Source organism: Sinocyclocheilus anshuiensis, unplaced genomic scaffold (genome assembly GCF_001515605.1).
Source record: "Sinocyclocheilus anshuiensis isolate Anshui unplaced genomic scaffold, SAMN03320099.WGS_v1.1 scaffold475, whole genome shotgun sequence".
Classification (NCBI taxonomy): domain Eukaryota; kingdom Metazoa; phylum Chordata; class Actinopteri; order Cypriniformes; family Cyprinidae; genus Sinocyclocheilus; species Sinocyclocheilus anshuiensis.
Genome location: NW_015549650.1, coordinates 239,778 through 259,310, shown reverse-complemented (window position 1 = coordinate 259,310; position 19,533 = coordinate 239,778). Strand labels below are relative to the sequence as shown.

General features: G+C 37.0%; 1 protein-coding gene across 1 annotated transcript in view; it reads right to left on the bottom strand.

Annotated features, from left to right (window-relative positions):
* Positions 1 to 19,533, bottom strand: part of LOC107660234 (CUB and sushi domain-containing protein 1-like) — a 411,890-nt gene that overhangs the window by 205,779 nt on the left and 186,578 nt on the right. Inside the window, exons 6-7 of the mRNA XM_016449502.1 lie at positions 5,827 to 5,939; positions 2,920 to 2,997 (exon numbers count right to left, since the gene is read on the bottom strand). Coding sequence (XP_016304988.1) covers positions 2,920 to 2,997; positions 5,827 to 5,939 — 191 coding nt within the window. The remainder of the gene's footprint in view (positions 1 to 2,919; positions 2,998 to 5,826; positions 5,940 to 19,533) is intronic.

Genomic DNA, 19,533 nt, shown 5'->3' with positions numbered 1-19,533 from the left:
ATGAGGAGCTGGAACACGGTAGGTTGGGACTGCTCCCGCCCAGCAGCCCCTGCTGACCGCCTCAACCTCCTCAGAGGAAGAGAGGTAAACTCGTGCTCTCACTTGAGAAAATTTATTTTATTTTTATTTTTTTATCCCAAGTGCCCCTGTATATCTAACTTCTCATAGTCAGATAAATACTTCATTTTATTCCTCAGAATTAAATGCAGTCAAACAACCAGAGGAGTAAATACGGTCTGGTGAGTAAGATTCACATCAAAAACCGAATGATGTAATATAAGCGAGCCGCTCAGTCACACCAACAACATCAATCTCCTCAGAGAAAGATGGCCGCATCAGCAAGCTCTCTCTCAGAGGGGGAAGAACTGCAGCGCGGGAGGGCTTCCGAACCCCGAGAGCGGGCGCTGGATCTGGTGGTTAAGGAAGAAGATAGGGACTCGCCCGTCTACATTCCCTCCACTGGATCCATATGCGAAACCCACGAGCACAGCCGCCGCTCCGTCTCGGCGAAAGCGGGGCCGGTGCCGCGAGAAACGCCGGTGAAGACTCCGTCCTCAAAGAGAGCCCTCGGAGAGCAAGGATACGCAGTGACAAACGCTCTCAATGCGGGCAGTCAGCGGACTCTGCGTGTTTTGCTCCCACTTTTAGCAGACAACACACAAACTGTGTGTATCCCCACCCGAAATGTAGCGCGGGCAGGGAAGAACACACAGCCTAATATACTGCCAGCTCTCGCCGTATGTTTGTCTACACTCGTATTGGTAAAATAAAGAATGATAATGGACAGACAACACCAAATAAGACTGACACACACAGAGCACTTGCTTAATGACAGAAAGCCGACGCTGGTTTCACCGCACGTGCTTTTATACTTCCTGGTCGCTATGTCACCCCGCCCGTGACGTCTCGCCCATCCATTGGACTGATTACACATATGATTCAGAGCGTGGTCACGCTGGAGGCGTTCCCGTAGCGTTTCGACGCAGCTCGAGTTCCTGAAGGGGAACATTACAAATCTTACTGATCCCAAACTTTTGAACGGCAGTATAATCAAACTATTTGCAAAGCTTTATTGGATACGTAGTTCGTTAACTAAAAATGTGCACAGTATTACAGTATATTTTTATTATTTATAACTTGAAATCAATGGAAAATGCTGAAATCATCAGTTTCAATGGGACTGGCTAATGCTATGGATTTTTCCGGGAGGGCACAAAGTTTTTTTTGTTTTTTTTTTAAAGTCTGCCAGTATGCAATGTTGAAACAATAAGCACTTATCACACCAATCACCGAAACTTCCCATGACATCATGTTATCATCTTTTTCAGATAAATCCGGCCCTACAAGTGAAAACCATCAAGCTGTGGTGAGTCCATCATGTCAAAGTGGACCAGAGTGTGTATGCTCATAGTCTAAAGTCTGGCTACGTAAGAGTAAGACTAGATGTGCACAAATGCACTTACTGTACACTATAAAAGTTACATTGCATGTTTGTGATGTGAAATTGTGTGGTTTGTTTCAGTAAAATGACAATCTCTTCATCTACTATGAGTGAACTATGCTGTTTGTCATGAAAACCCTAGGCAACCTCTCTCATGTTGCATGTAATGACTGACTGAGTGTCCATAAACAAGCTATTGTCATCATGCACACACTGTGTAAATTTTACAGAAGCTCAGCTGAAGTGGTGTACTTCACGGAGTCAGTCAGCAGCTTTTGTAATATTAATTGCCACGGAACTTGTTCAACGAAGCGCAGAATGGGCGAAATCATGCATACAGCATAACTTTGCATGGCTTCCTCCATCCTATTAAGAATATCATCAAGGGCATCTTTATTAAACTCATAATGAAAACAAGCAAGGCCACGATATGACTGAGGAGAATACAGTTGTGTGAAGAGAATGGAACAGTTCAAGATAGTTTATACATTAACAATCTATAGATTCTATTTTTTTATCAGAGGCACAGTTGTGCTTTTTCCACATATTAGCATTCCGTTAGCCAAAAGTATAAAACAGAACTTTTTGATTTTGAAAAGTGTGGTGCCTGCCATACAGTTTTATCAAACCAATAGTAAACTACCACAATTATGTAAGAAAATTGACAATGACACAGTTTAGGATCATTGTACAAAAACATCTTAAAGTGTAATGCTGAAATTGACCTATCAGGATCAAGTATTTGCAGGAAGCGATGTACTAAAGTCTATGCTAGGGCAGGGTGGCATGATATGTGTGCAACAGTAGAGATTTTGCTATACAATGAGTAATAGAGCAAGAGCAAGACACTTCTCAAACCAGTCAAGATGAGGAAGAACTTATTAGTAAATGGCGTGATGCAAAGTGGCGCAACAGAATTTAGCAGAGGTGCCATCACAGTTGTGTGGATTATACTGCATATTTTATAACAGGCTGGATTTTGGCTCATCTAATCAGAATTTAGAGTTAGAACAATCTGCTGGTTTGTGTACAAGTATCAAGTTATATTAATTGACTAAAAAAGTATATAATAAAAATAAACCAATAAACTGTATTGTGACAAAGACTATGATACAAGACTCATGATATAAAATGCAGCCCAAGTTCATTGAAAATACGTGCTTGTGGCAACAGTTCTTCAACACTGATAAGCGGCAAAGTTTCAATACGTGACCGTGGCCACATTTTTATTACGTTGGTACAGGCACTTATTGCTGCATTTTTATTACATTGCTTCAGGTACGTATTGCTCTCACATGAGCTAATTCACTAACATACTAAAAAGCAGTGAGAACTTTAGACATTTTACCTATCTTGTCTAGACCTCATGGTCTGCAGTGAAAGCAGCATATTAGGTCATTTCTACTTGATGAACTGATGTCTTCTCTTGTTTTATGATTGCGTAGGTTTAAGTGGGGGTCTGTTAGAAGTGTACTTACAGACTGCATTTTTGTGACTTGTATCCTTGCTCGGGAGCATTTTCACCCCTCTAGATTTCAGCTCGATGGCCTTCTTCACTGTTGGGAGAGGGTAGAGGTGAAGTGTGTGGAAGTGGAAATCACAATCCATTTATACAGTTAGCAAAACCTGTCGAGTACCCAAGAGTGCCAACACCTCATTGAATACGAGCAATCCTCTATGAATCAGTCTTGCATGGGCCATCAAAATTAGTCCTGATGGGCAGAGGTATTTTCATATTTAGCAGAGGTAGATCTTCAATGATGGGCACACTTTGTTATCCGACACACAACTATCATTCCGGCATGCAATTATTGGACACCCTACCAATATTTGCATCATCTGGAGCCAATTTAGATTTTAAAGCATTTCTGAATTCCGTCCTGTAATTATGTCATGTAGGATGCCAATTACGACCTAGGCAGGAATCATGAAATAAATTCACCTTGCATAATTTTGGTCTCTGTATGACATCCGAATCCGTGTATCATTTGATCATTCGTTTTTTGATTTAATATTGAAAGTAGAAAAATTAGAAAACGGCTCCTTTTTCGTTTTTTTTGTTTTTTTTTCCAAAAAACGAAAAAGGAGAATTCAGCTTAAATTTTCATTTTTCGTTCATGGGTGGAAAAATTAATAAACAGCTTGAATAATCGATTTCTACATGTGGGTGGGAATTAAACGCCCCTTTCTGCTGATTGGTCAGCCGAAGATCAAACCGTGCCATCATCAGTTCTTCCACAGTATCAGGCAGCAGAATAATAGTCCTCCACTGCTCCAGTTGTACGGATTAATAACCCATGCGTTAAGAATCCATACAACTGCAGCAGTGGAGGACTATTATTCTGCTGCGTGATACTGCAGAAGAACTGATGATGGCACGGTTTGATCTTCGGCTGACCAATCAGCAGAAAGGGGCGTTTAATTCCCGCCCACGTGTAGAAATCGAATATTCAAGCTGTTTGTTCATTTTTCCACCCATGAACGAAAAATGATAACTTAAACTGAATTCTCGTTTTTTTTTTTTTCGGAAAAAAACGAAAAAGGAGCCGTTTTCTAATTTTTCTACTTTCAATATTAAATCAAAAAACGAATGATCGAATGATACACGGATTCATCCGCCCCATCAGTGGGCTTTAATACAAGGTGTTTTTATTTTAGTAAATATGATAGACACAATAAATGAGAAATCAATGTGGCAAAATAACAATTGTTTGTTGTTAGAAATTATCCTTTTAATTGTATTTCAGGAAAGCGACCTTTACTATTCCCTCAAACCACCACAGAATCAGAAAGCATATTTTCTGTAACTGAACTAAAAATTGTTATTGGTCGGAGATAAATATTAAAATTTTATACCAAACATTTCATAAATCTATTACTTAATCTATTATCTCTAAACTGTATAAACACACACGGTGATTAGTACAGTAGTACTGTGTGTACGCGCATGTCCAGAACTGGTACAGTGCTTCAACCTTGCTAGTCTGGTCAGGCATTATACATTCCAAAAATATTTAGGCCTAAATTTAAGATTTATGCATTTGATTTGCATATAAAATTTCCATCCATTTGGATTACATAGTGTTAACACAAACAAATTAAATGTACAATTTTAACTTAATGTGATCATATTTATCAGTCATACAGTACATAAATGAAACGAGTAAGAAACATGTAAGATGTATGTTACAGTATTAATAAACAGAATGTGTTTTAAGTTCATAATAATCAGGTTTACATAATTGTCATCAATAAAACCAACTTGTTTCAATCACATACATTTTTAATAATCGAATGTTGCTTGTTCCACAGCTAGTCATATTTTAACTATGTTCATACTTTTAAACTGAATACATTTAGTTATTTTCACAATGAACAGATTTATGCATATTCTACGCATTCTGAATAAATGCATTTTAAAAATATGATTATTTCAATAAAATCAAATAGATACAATACAATTGAGGTAATACTAAAATAAGCCATGCCAAGCATAGGATTTACATTCTTCTGAGGATTTACATTGATCCAAATTGATGTAAAATTTTTTCTTAATTTCTTAAAATCTTAAAAGCCATAAATATTTTAAAGTATATTCACATTTAACATGTAAAAGTCAACATTGTATTAAACTTAAGCAAATTCAGATGATACACATTTTGTCATTTAATATGGATTAAACTGATCACAAATTAAATTATAACCCAGGTGTGATTTTTTTTTTTAATCCTCATGTTTGTAAAAAAAGAGAGAGAGAGAGACTTTTTACTGTCACCTCAGAAAAAGGTGCTCATGTTCAGCTCTAGCTATTTCTAAGTGGTTAAACTGACGGTGTTACAACCGTTCCCATTCTCACCTATTCATGCACCAAGGCTGTGGCCATTTTCAATCCATTCTAAGCATGCACATAATTTGTAGTCTACACAAATTGCAATACTTCAACTGTGCATATATTTTTGTCATATAAAAGAAAGTGCATTTATAGCCAGTGCTCTAAAATGTAACAAATTTAACAAATCCCCTGAGATTCACGGCATCCCTCGCTTATTATGCAAATAGAAAACACGATCATAAATGCATATCATGAAAATGATTTAAAGCGCCTCATCTTGCGTTATTCACGTTAGAACCATGAATTCCCTCACTACTGTTGTGACTGATTTCTCAATTTAAAAAGGGGTAGGGGGTGGGGGGTGGAGGGGTTCAGTGCGATGCTCTAATCATCATTCCAGCAATGTGTCTGTACACTTAGAGAAGCCAAGATGTCATTTTTAGCTACAGCAGGACACGCCAAGGGATGTGTTGTCTTTCACTGCCAACTGTCCCACATCTGCCAATGATGAGCCCTCCTCTCCTCCAGTGTCCTACACACACTGACCCCTTACCTTGATACTGGGCACTAAATCCTTTCCTCCGATGGTTGCTGTCAGATGTGAAGTGAAGCCGCAGCCAATTCTTGCTACTGATGACAGGGGATGGCAAATTCATTCCAGTCAGCCTGAAAAGAAACAAGATATTCATTTCATAGAACAAAAAAGCAATTAAATTCAACTCTAAAATCTGAGTTTCATTACAAAATTGCATGGAATAAATAAGAACAGTTTTGCTCAGATAAGGGTTACCAAAAAAAAAAAAAAAAAACCTTAAGTTGAACATAGATGTAGTTTCACATAAACAATTCAAATGCAATTATTTAAACATTCCCTATTCTTATTGTAACCTTCCCAAAATATCCTTTATATCGTATTGGAGAACTAATTAACATTTTTGGGAAACACAACAATTCCAATTTATTTAATTTAAATGGGAGATTTAATAAAATAAAATAACATTTATTTTTTTTTTTTTTGGTAAAGTCATACTCCATTTACATTCCAAACCATTACTTCTGAACTTCTGATTGTGGGAATTTAATATCAAAGTTTGATATTTTTGTTACTTATATACTTATATTCTTTTTAGCATGCCAAATGATTTTATCCATATTCCTCATTCTATTATTCCAGATAATCATGCCAGAGATGAACAGAATAGTTAATTAAATGTACTATGCAGACTTGAGTGAATTTGCATCTCCTAATTATGCTTCTTGTCAGCTGAACTGCATTTCCATTTCAATATTTCAATTCCCTGCAGTGTGCCGCTATACTTCTTTTATGAGACGTGGACACCCAGTGGCTTTTCTGCTTCTTTCTAAAAAGCATCTTGACATATGGATGATCAACATCTCACTTTAGTACACATGGAGAAGTCACTGGTAAAATAAAATCTAAATATATTATTGTATTGCCTTGTTTTCCTCAACACAAGCTTTGATGTCATTAGGATTTCTTGTGTTTTTGACCTGCTGCTGTTTCCATAAGGGTTATTTTTTTCATATTCCAGGGTGCCTATTAAAACTTCACCTTCACCTTGTAAAATGCAAAGTGTGTAAACTTTATGTTCCTTATCGTGTGTGTGTTCATTTTAAGGAATTATCATGCAAGGGTTAGTTTGAAGCCGTGACAGTAATGGTTTGAAACACACGTGTGATGCACTACTAGGGCACAGCTACAGTCCTGGAGCGATATTTCTTCATCTTTTAGCTTTGTTTTTCTGATTATTTTGTCCTTTTGATTGCCAAACATTCAAACAAAATGACTGCAGAGGATATTTATCTGAAATATTAAATCCAAAATTCGAAAGGAAGGAAAAATGGTCACAAATCAAATACAAAACTAAATCCAATCAAAGCTACACAGTTTTGACAATAATCATTCATATCCTTAACAAGCATTAATGATGACAGCTACAGCCCAGTCATTAGTGTATAATTTAATATTCCATCCCAAATCAGAGCTTCATCTCCTTGATGAGGAGACTATTTTGTTTTTGGCACTGAGATCTGAGAGGAGTCTGAGATATTCTCTGTGTAGCATGAATGTGAGTGAATCTCATGAAACCTCTCAAGAACATGTCCAGGTCACATTTCTTGAAGAAAACAAAGCTTATTTTCAGCTTAATTTGTATGCAAAATATAATTTTGATTTCCTTTTGTTGATTCAGGGGTGATTCTGTGAGATGCACCTTTATTTATTTACATACTTACTGATGTAATCGCCAAAGCTCAATTAATTTTGTGGGGAAATAAAATCAACAAAATGAGCTGATTACAAACAAGAGGCAGGCCTATGTTCCAAACATTGAGCTGACAGGGGCTTGGTGGTGCTGAATGCAATAAGTGAAGTAAAGCCTGTCTGGCACAAAACGGCAGTGACTTGCACTTGACGCAGGCTGCTGCGTGAAGCCCTCATTTCTTTTCAAGAAAGTAGAGTTCAACAGTGCATGAAAACCAGGTTGAGCTGAAGTGGCAAAGGAGTAAGAAAGCAAAATGAGTGTGCTTTACAAGAGGCAGGCAGGCAGGCAAAAAAAAAAAAAAAAACACATACAGAATAAGACTGCCGGTGCAGATGAAACTAAAGCTGAAACATTGGGAGAACAACAGCTAAATGTGTTAAATATAATTATTTAAAAAAAGATGAATAAATAAGATGAATTTTCAAACAATAAGGGACAAGAATCAACTTTGCTTTAATTAAATCTGACAGAGTAAAGATGTCAAAATAAACTTGACTGTGCAAGTTTGATCCCAAAGAATCTTCAGAAGCATTAGGAGGTGGATTTTACACATTTACGGACACGTTCAGACCCTTGACAGTTTCTGCTTGAACGCTCAAGTCAATTGTTGGGTTGAACACCATTTTACAATGTGCAGTGTTCAGGTTTCTATGCGCAAGTTTGTATATGGTTCATCTATATCATATACATACGTTGAAAAGTTCATGATAATCATTATAGGTAATAGGTCTCAAATTTCTTTAAAGCAACCGTGCATAGATGGTTTTCTAAAGAATTAGAGAATGAAAAAGTTATTTACATGTAAACTGCAATAATATGCTGTAACATAATTTTTGTAACTATAATTTGCAAAACTGCCAAAGAAAAGGAAAAAAACAGCATCAACAACAATAATAATATGATATTTTATTAGTCTATTTATATGACATGTGTCATGTCATGATTATGAAGGTGCCATGTCAGTCTTATGCACACCCCTTCAAGTAAAGTGTTACCTATTATATTTTACATACTACAATACAAACGATATATGAAGTACATTTAGTAGTAGTAGTAGTAATAGTATTGTTGTTGTTGTTGATGTATTTAGATTTGATGAAATGTGATAAATTATGATGCTGGGTTTAGGGAAGTCATACATAAATATTGTGTTGAGCAGCTGAAGAGATCTAAGGTCTTCAAAGATAATGGCCTTTATTTTATTCACAAGGTGTAGCCAAATGTATTGCCAAGCTCTGGCAACAGAGTCAGAGAGGTCAAGAGAGCAGTCCCACTTTGATGACTGCTGGCAATAACTGCAGAAAATGAAGTCCACAGACAACATTATGAGCAGCACTGACAGAGGGGAGTGAAAAAAAATAAAAATAATAATCCTTTGAACTGCAGATTCAGACTAGATGTTCTTTCAAAAACCTCACCATGATTCCTTAAAAAAATCTGTGAGGTTTATATTTGGCATCAAAAAATGTTTAATGCATTTGAACAGTATCAATGGGATAGTTTTTGGTCAATGTGGTAATGTTGATGCATAAAGAAAGCATAAAGCCACCAAGAATGATAAATGTAATCATAAAGCTGTATAAAACTTAAAATAATAATAATAAATAAATAGAATCCAGTAAGAAAATATTATTTTCTACAGAAAATAGACTCCACTCCACTCCACTATAATGATAATGGCAGGAATAGATAGATAGATAGATAGATAGATAGATAGAGATAGATACGTAGATAACATATTTAGATAATATATTGAAATCATTTTCAAAGTAACTTATAGTGATCTACAGCACTCTTTAAGCATGGTAAAATCACTGTAATGCACTCAAGTCAATTTACTTTTATGCAGAGTTTGACACTGACAAAAGAGACACCCTGAGTTTTTCTTTTGTCCTTCTAACTGACAAAACTTGACATGACAGGTCTTCCGGTGTCTGTCCGTAAAGCCCTTGCTCTGGAAATTGCTTTGCAGAAGTCAAAGTAATCAGTAGGTTTAATCAGAAGATGATCTCTAAACATTAGCAGTAAACCGGATTTCCCATTCTACTTCTGACTACAATTGGCCAATGTGGCCGTTATCTGATTACCTTGAGTAGACTGTGTATTAAGTGTGGATTTGTGCACACATTGTGATTCTAGAAATATTTCAAAATTCACAAATGTGTGCTGTGATCCAAAAATGCACAGGAAGCCACCTGCAAATGTACAGGACGTGATCCACAAATAAATTACAGGCAGAGTGGTGTGACATAATAACATATTTGTAAATATTCTGCATATCATCTTTTATTTACCTTCAAATTGAATACATTTTTGTGAAACCCCTAACATATACTTATGGATCTCATTCCACTTATTTGTGAATTTGTTTAATTTTTGTGAATGTCTTTACATCGATTTGTGGATCATAATCTAATTATCTGCAGTATTATATTTAAATAGCTCACTCAAACACCTCAAAAGTACTCAAAAGACAAAATTGCTTTGTTGATGGTCTCAACATCCCACAATTCTTCAAGATTTCACTTTCATGTCGTGGCATTAGGTTTGCCCCCTGTTTATCGGGAAACGGAGTGACGCATGGGAGTTTGATTTTTACCGATTTTGATTTTATTGTTAAATCAGTTTTGAATAATTAAAAAAAAATTGTCATACTTAAGTACAATAAACATCACATACTTTAAAACTTTAACTCAAGTAATATTCTTAACGGTGACTTTAACTTCTACCAAAATCATTTTCTGGTGAGATATCTGTACTTTTACTCAAGTGTGGCTTTCAAGTACTTCATACACCACTGCAGATACTGTATTATCCAAATTGTTTTGATTTTTAAAATACAAATTTGCTTATTTTCCATCAAGCTGTTTTTTTTTTTTTTGTTTTTTTTTTGCAAATAAAAATTACATTTAATTTTCACATTGGTCTGAACAAAAATGGCAGACAGGGCATGTAAAATGTAAATCCACTCTCAGAAAGTAGGTGGCACTTATGGAACAGCAAAAAAACAGAGCTGTTTTCCCAGTGATCGCTATGAGGGACGCAATGAGGGTCTGAAGCTATGAGGGTCTGAAGTTCAAGCACAGTAAATTGGCCAGCTGCACAGTGTCTCATTCCCTATACCTCTGAGAACCGAGGTTACATGCATAACTAGAGACATTCCCTTTCGATTGCAGTTCACTCTAAATTGTGTCAGCAGCTAACACTATGACAAACAGTGACCACAACACCGCATTACTTTTGTAAGATCTGAACTAGCCTCTGTGGGCAGCATATACCAAAATATACACATATAATATGGTACTATAGAACAGTACAAACCAGGGAGGTTGCACAAGCACTTTACAACTGGCATTGGGAAGATGAGATTACAATGGCCAGTGCTGAATCTGATTAATTCTCTTGCACAGAAAACACCTGTGAAGTGACAGATGAAACATCCAAGTTGTAAAACCTGGTAAAAGTATTCAGTGAGGACCAGCCTGCTGCCAAAGCTTATGTCCTGAAGTGATACACAATTTGACAATTAGACAATTAGACCCACAAAGTAAAACTCTCTCGATTCCCCATGATCTTATACATATGATCAGGTGAAAAAGCCCTAACTTTGGATACGGTGCCATCCATTTGTAAGCAAGTGCTTCCATCCACAGGGAGGTGATTCAGTAATACAAGGGACAGTGACGAGGTAAACAGGTCCATGTTCACTTTGCTGAAAACCTCCCATTTCCTAAACATTGTCTAAGAATGCATCTTCATTCCCCAAGTCCATGGCACAATTCAAACGGCTATGCGTGTGCATTGCTCATAATGTTAGAAGGTGTTGATCGTTCCAAAGGAGGAGGCACCATACTGGAGCTATGATCTGACCCCCCTTGATGACATATGTACTCTACTACCTCCGTCTTGTCTGCTTTAATGACAACATAGCAGTTCTGCACATCTCTGTGAAAAACTCTCAGAGCCAACACACCATGAGCAGCTGTAAGTGATTGATTAGCCATGCTTGTCTGGCACCCGTCCTAGAGCCAAAACCTTGACAGCCATTGCATTGAGCACCCAAGCCCACAAACATATTTCCTTATATACACTGAACAAAATTATGCAAAAACAAAAGTGTTGCATTTATAATTTTGTTCAGTGTAATATAGGAATTGCCGCTTACATATATTGAAAAATATGACACAATATATTTATTTATATATCACAATGTATGTAATTTTATATTCAGTAACACACTTTATAATATATAGAGGTCCATGTGACAAGATATGGTACTGTATGTGTATAAATATATTAAACATATATTCACTCATGCAGTATATACACATATGGGAATATATTTCTTATATTTAACAATCATTTATAATATACGTGTTTCATATTTTAAAATATAGCTAGTTTACAATAGCATAAGCACACCTGCTCATACTAAAGCAATTAGTGAAGAGATTGACACTGTGCTTAAAAGTGCACAGCCATTTCTTTTTTTAAAAAGTAACATATAGGGTTAATGGTGTTTGGCCAGTTGTGATCCTAACCACAGGCTCTACCCTTCAGCACAATGGTAACCAAACAAACGTACACATACCAGAAACCTTTTTGAATTTCAAAATATTACAACAATAAACAATAACAGATCTCCCCCTATAATAATATTGAGCCAAAACATGTGAAATTACACTTCATTTTAAATGTTTTACTCTCCTTTAACAGTCAGAAGCAAAGCATGCTGGGAACTAGAAATCTTCTGTAACTTATTCCGTGAATGTGTGTATATATATATATATATATATATGTGTGTGTGTGTGTGTGTGTGTACATACATTCACATTTATATGGGAACATGTATGTGCAATATATGTACTCAATAAAGGATCAAACTTTATGAATATTAGATGTATTTTATATGTATTTTCGTCTTAATTTCTAAATATATTTGTATGTATCAATACATAGCCATGCATTGTCAATGCATATATTGCTGTATATTGAAAAAATATAAGCACTACATAGACAGGTCCTGCAGGTGAACCATGGAGGATCAACCACCATTGAAGTGAGGCAGCCACCTTGGAAATTGGTTTACCTGGGAGGGCTTCCCATGTTCTGGCATGATTGGAATTTTAAGCACATTGGACAAACTTTATTGAACACAGAGCATTTAACTCATTCTCCCCACGTCAGCAAATTGTAATGGCAGAGAGGGAAAGCATTGCATTGAAAAAGCTCTAGACATGATCTTTTGGGGCTGGTCCCAGTTGATTGGCTGTGAGTTCCTCTTCACAGGAGGATTGCATCAGGAGTTCTGCTGCTGTTCTGTATGGCTGATGGATTGGACAGTAACATTTGTAGCATGTAAAGCCAAGTCTGTCACACTTTTAACTTGAAAAAAGTACTGTTTGTTATTGTCCTCTTGCATTATTGACAAACTATTTTCCTGTGTGCAACTGTAAAGCTGCTTTGACAAAATCTGTATCGTATAAAGCGCTATACAATAAAAGTGACTTGACTATGCAGCTCTCTAAAGAGCTTGGTATTAGCATTGTTTTTGCCCATGTGCTTGAGGAGCTTTGGCTGAAACAGTTGGAGAACGAATGTGAAACGACAAGCCGGCTTGGCTCACTTGACTCTTCTACCTTGGACAAGAGAGTTGGCATCATAACCTTCTTCTGATCCACCAAAAGCAGAAGAAAGTTATGGGGAAAAAAATAATTTAATGCACTTGAATTCAAGGTCGGAGATTGCCTTGAGTGTACTGCACAGGCAAAAACACTAGATCACTAGAGTGAGGGGTATGCAGGACCTCTGCTAGCAGAAGCTCCACACTGTAATAATCTTCATGTTCGGCTCCTTGGCTCCACTCACTCAGGCGGAGCAGGAAGGTGTGGGAAGCTGGGCTGTCCCTAAGAATGTGGGCGATCCTACAGTGCGGCATCTTAAGACTGAGGGCAATTAGTCTCAACCAGAGCCACTTTACCCAGACAGGTAACAGGATGAAGGAATCACAGTCCTAAAGGAGAAACATTCAAAGGTAACGGTACTCAGCAGCAGCTTATATCCATATATAGACCCCGCCACTGGCCAATGCACCTGCATTGGCTTGACTCATTAGGGCTTCCAGATTGATCATTTGTCAGTTACCACAAGCAAAACAAACAATCATCCAAAATTCGATAAACTGCCTTTTCACAAACATATTTAAAAATGTCATAATTACAAAATAAAGCATAAAATTCAGGCTATGGGGCAACAAAACCAATAGTCAGAACATTGCAATGACTCTACGACATAAACACGCATAGAGCCGCCCATCACATTCAACAGCACCAGACTGGACATCGATAAGGAATAAGTACTCACTGCCCTTTTGGAGTCTTTTTGATTGATTTGGCATCTCAAAAAATATGCAGCGAGATTTATGTGGTCAAAATATACTGCTCATCCCATTTAAAAAACTGGCCAGGGTTTCTCTTTAATGCTACTGAAATGGGATCAATACTGAAAATGCTTCTGACTGTTATGGGAGAGACTTGGCTTAGAGGCTGCTCACCAGCCAATGTTTCAGTAATCCATAAGAAACTCTAGCGGACCTGTTTGTTAAATGCCATAGCTGTGCCTGTGAGGCTAGAATAACTCAGTACATTGGCACACCTGTGTCACATGACTGTAAAGCTCTCAGACATCCTCTTAGACAGGAAATGTATTACTCCCAGAAGTGTTAGAGAAATAAACAAAGGGAAATCAATACCTCAATAACACAGCAGTGTCTGCTGTCTGTAAGTTTAAGTTTGCTCTTTTCCAACCCTTTATTTTTTTCTCAGTTAACTGAAGGGAAATGCAGGTAAGTGTGTGTTTGAGTGTGTACCTTACATGAAATGGTCAAACATGCATGATATTTCTTCTTATACATACAGTAGTTGTGTCATAGCTGAAACGCTTTTGGCAGCCCGGAGCAGAAAAGTCCTTTATGATTCTTTAGATGATGTTTTCGAGAGATTTTTGCCCTAGTTTAAATTTATGTTGGTTATTCATGTTCTTAACACACACCAAACAATGGTAATTTTCCTTGTGTGACAGTAAACATAATCTAGTTAACTAGGCCTGTCCCACTTATTAAATAATAACCTGATTGCACACTGGTGTAATTGCACACAGGTGTAATTAAAGTTATTTGAGAAATCCATTAACTTGGTGCACTTGGTGTGTACACATACATACATGCATAAATGTAATGAATGAACAAACTAACTAACTAACTAACGAGCTAAATATATAAATACATAAATAAATAAATACATATAACACCAATTCCAGAAGCGTTGGGACGTTTTATAAAATGCCATAAAATCAAGAATATGTTATTTGTTCATTCTCTTTAACCTGTATTTAATTGACTAAATCACAAAGAAAAACATTCCAATGTTTTCATGGCCAACTTAATTTTATTCTCCTTGGCTCCACTCACTCAGGCGGAGCAGGAAGGTGTGGGAAGCTGGGCTGTCCCTAAGAATGTGGGCGATCCTACAGTGCGGCATCTTAAGACTGAGGGCAATTAGTCTCAACCAGAGCCACTTTACCCAGACAGGTAACAGGATGAAGGAATCACAGTCCTAAAGGAGAAACATTCAAAGGTAACGGTACTCAGCAGCAGCTTATATCCATATATAGACCCCGCCACTGGCCAATGCACCTGCATTGGCTTGACTCATTAGGGCTTCCAGATTGATCATTTGTCAGTTACCACAAGCAAAACAAACAATCATCCAAAATTCGATAAACTGCCTTTTCACAAACATATTTAAAAATGTCATAATTACAAAATAAAGCATAAAATTCAGGCTATGGGGCAACAAAACCAATAGTCAGAACATTGCAATGACTCTACGACATAAACACGCATAGAGCCGCCCATCACATTCAACAGCACCAGACTGGACATCGATAAGGAATAAGTACTCACTGCCCTTTTGGAGTCTTTTTGATTGATTTGGCATCTCAAAAAATATGCAGCGAGATTTATGTGGTCAAAATATACTGCTCATCCCATTTAAAAAACTGGCCAGGGTTTCTCTTTAATGCTACTGAAATGGGATCAATACTGAAAATGCTTCTGACTGTTATGGGAGAGACTTGGCTTAGAGGCTGCTCACCAGCCAATGTTTCAGTAATCCATAAGAAACTCTAGCGGACCTGTTTGTTAAATGCCATAGCTGTGCCTGTGAGGCTAGAATAACTCAGTACATTGGCACACCTGTGTCACATGACTGTAAAGCTCTCAGACATCCTCTTAGACAGGAAATGTATTACTCCCAGAAGTGTTAGAGAAATAAACAAAGGGAAATCAATACCTCAATAACACAGCAGTGTCTGCTGTCTGTAAGTTTAAGTTTGCTCTTTTCCAACCCTTTATTTTTTTCTCAGTTAACTGAAGGGAAATGCAGGTAAGTGTGTGTTTGAGTGTGTACCTTACATGAAATGGTCAAACATGCATGATATTTCTTCTTATACATACAGTAGTTGTGTCATAGCTGAAACGCTTTTGGCAGCCCGGAGCAGAAAAGTCCTTTATGATTCTTTAGATGATGTTTTCGAGAGATTTTTGCCCTAGTTTAAATTTATGTTGGTTATTCATGTTCTTAACACACACCAAACAATGGTAATTTTCCTTGTGTGACAGTAAACATAATCTAGTTAACTAGGCCTGTCCCACTTATTAAATAATAACCTGATTGCACACTGGTGTAATTGCACACAGGTGTAATTAAAGTTATTTGAGAAATCCATTAACTTGGTGCACTTGGTGTGTACACATACATACATGCATAAATGTAATGAATGAACAAACTAACTAACTAACTAACGAGCTAAATATATAAATACATAAATAAATAAATACATATAACACCAATTCCAGAAGCGTTGGGACGTTTTATAAAATGCCATAAAATCAAGAATATGTTATTTGTTCATTCTCTTTAACCTGTATTTAATTGACTAAATCACAAAGAAAAACATTCCAATGTTTTCATGGCCAACTTAATTTTATTTTGTAAATATAAACACATTTTGATTTTGATGGCTGCAACACACTCCAAAAAAGTTGGGACAAAGGCATGTTTAACACTGTCACATCAACCTTCCTTTTAATTATAATGTTTAATTGTTTGGGAATTGAGTACACTAATTGTTAAAGTTTTAAAGCAAAATTTTTGTCCAATCTCCCTTGATACAAGACTTCAGATGCTCTGCAATCTCTGATCGTCATTGTCTGATTCTCCTTTTCATGACTGGTCATACATTTTCAATAGAAGACAGATCTGGACTGATCTAGCACATTCGCTCTGTGTCTTCGAAACCATGCTGATGTAGCACATGCAGGACGAGACCTGGCATTGTCTTGATCTAATAACCATGGACTTCCCATGAAAGATGTCATCTTGATGGCAGAATATGTCTCTGTACAATTTCAATATATGCCTCCATGTCAATAGTACCTTCGCACATATTCCAGTCACCCATGCCGCTTGCTCTGCTGCAGCCCCATACCATGACAGATGTTTGCTTTTGCATCTGTCACTGATGAAAGTCTGGATGGTCCCTTTGGTCATTGGGACTGAGAACTCAACGTCCATTTTCCCCAGAAACAAGTTAAAATGTGGACTCATCTGACCACAGCACAGATTTCCACTGTCTTTTTGACTATCTGAGATGAGCTCTGGCCCAGAGAACCCTGCGGCATCACTGCATAGAATTGATGTATTGCTTTCATCTAGAGTAACAGAGATTAAAGTTGCATTTATTGATGCAGCGGCAGACTGTGTTAAGTAACAATGGTTTACCAAAGTACTCCTGAGCCCATGTGGCTATATTTAACAACACAGCATGATGGTTACTTATGCAATGCCATCTGAGGGCTCAAAGGTCATGCACATTCAAATGAGGTTTCCTGCCTTGCCCTACACGACTGAGATTTCTCTGGATTCTCTGAATCGTTTCACAATATTATGTATGGTTGTTACAGCCCATAGTTCTGTCACCATGCTACCATCCTCTAGGGGCTCTAAGCAGGACACCTCCTCTAATATAAACACAGGTGTAGTAGTAGAGGGAGTAGTATTGTTTGGTTAGGAAGAAGCATGGTCTTGTTCCCAAGCTACCCTCCATGCTGAAGAGTCCGGATTGAGAAACTTTAATGTTTCAAGCTCAATCAATGTAAGTGTTTTCTATGTTTGATATTTTGTATCCTTTTTTTTTTCAATTGACTATGGGTATGAATTGTAATTTGTTTGGCATGTTGCCGCCCATCGCTGAATGTGCTGATTAGCATGCTAACGCTCAGTTTGTATATTGTGTTTTAGAAGGACTCTTTAATATTGGTATTTTCCAGTGTTGGGAAGGTTACTTTGGAAATGTAATAGGTTACCAAAGAGAAAGGAAAACTTGAAATCGCATCATATGACCCCTTTAAGATGATCAAATTTGAACACATCCACTACAAAATCAGACTGTAGTACCGCCTTTTTGAAGTTCAATGCAGATTTAAAATCATAAGAAATAGTTAATAGATAAGAAATATTTGCATAACTACAGGGAACACTGCATCTAACAATGGTTTGGAGAGAATAGTTAACTTAAAAAATAATAATAAATAAAAGCATATACATCAACTCAAATATGGTTATCTAATAAACGTGTCCTATTCTGTGTACTAAACTCCTGAAACATTGGTGTCTCTTTATATATTATATGACGATAGTTTTCTCAAAATAAGTAAAATGCTCATGAAGTGACTCATGAAGAGAGCAGTTCTAGAGATTGTTTATGTGTTCATGCACTCATATATTGAGGCTGCAGAGGCTTCAGTAGGCCTATGTGTAGTAAATGAAACCGCATGTCTGCGCTATTAATTTCCACGAGGGGTGGACTGGGAAAAAAATTCAGGTCGGGAAATCTCACACTCATACACCCACAACAAATTCTGAAACATGGACAACCCTATTTTTTGTATGGACCTCACATTAAATCCTTAGGTTGGAGACATGCAAAATAATTAAAAGTTCTCGCCTGAACTGCACCTTCACTTCCATTTTTCTTTGCAGTCTCTTTATTTTGCCCTGATATCTATCTCTCTCGTGACTTTTAATACTCAAGATTTAACAAAACTATACTTTCTAAATTGCCTACATGTCAAAATTAGTACATCACGTCACTATAGAAAAATCCTAATACTGAACACAGGAGTCGTTTTTTCCTTACAAAAATTAACCATGCTTTTATTATAGTAAAAGTACAGTAACCATGTTGTTGTTGTTTTTTTTGTTTTTTTGGCAAATGGATTACCATTTGTATTTATTCTTACTACAAATTCCATGGTTAAACTATGGTTAGTGTAGCAAAAACCATGGTTAATTTGTGGTTACCATGGGTTAACAATAGTAACCATTTGTCTTTGGATTTATAGTAAAATCATCTTTTCGTAAGGGTTGTGCTGTTGTCTGCCCTAGCTGCCCCTAAACCTATTATAAAATATGATTATTTGTCTGCTAAATTACTACTGTAACATTAAAACTACAATAGCATATTTACAGATGAAACTGACCTGCACTTGAAACCCTGAACAGTAGTGTTGCTTCTCTGCTCCATCTGTGCGCTTCCACAGTCCACTCCATTCTCTCTCTCGCATTGATTACTCTTATCCAAACCATTTGGCGGAGGCGCGGAGAGCGCGCGAGCCTAAGCATTGCCAGTCGCGACTAACCGATTCATGATTTATTAGAGATTTCATTATCGAATGGCGAATTCGGAAATAATCGCTTTAGTACATTCGGCAGGCAATTATACAATGATAAAATAAAAATAAAAATAGCGGGCCAAATCGGCAGCCAGGCCACCGGGAATTGTCCCGGTTCTCCCGATGACCAGTGCGCGCCTGATTTCCACAGACACGCAGAACATGCAGGATTCATATATTG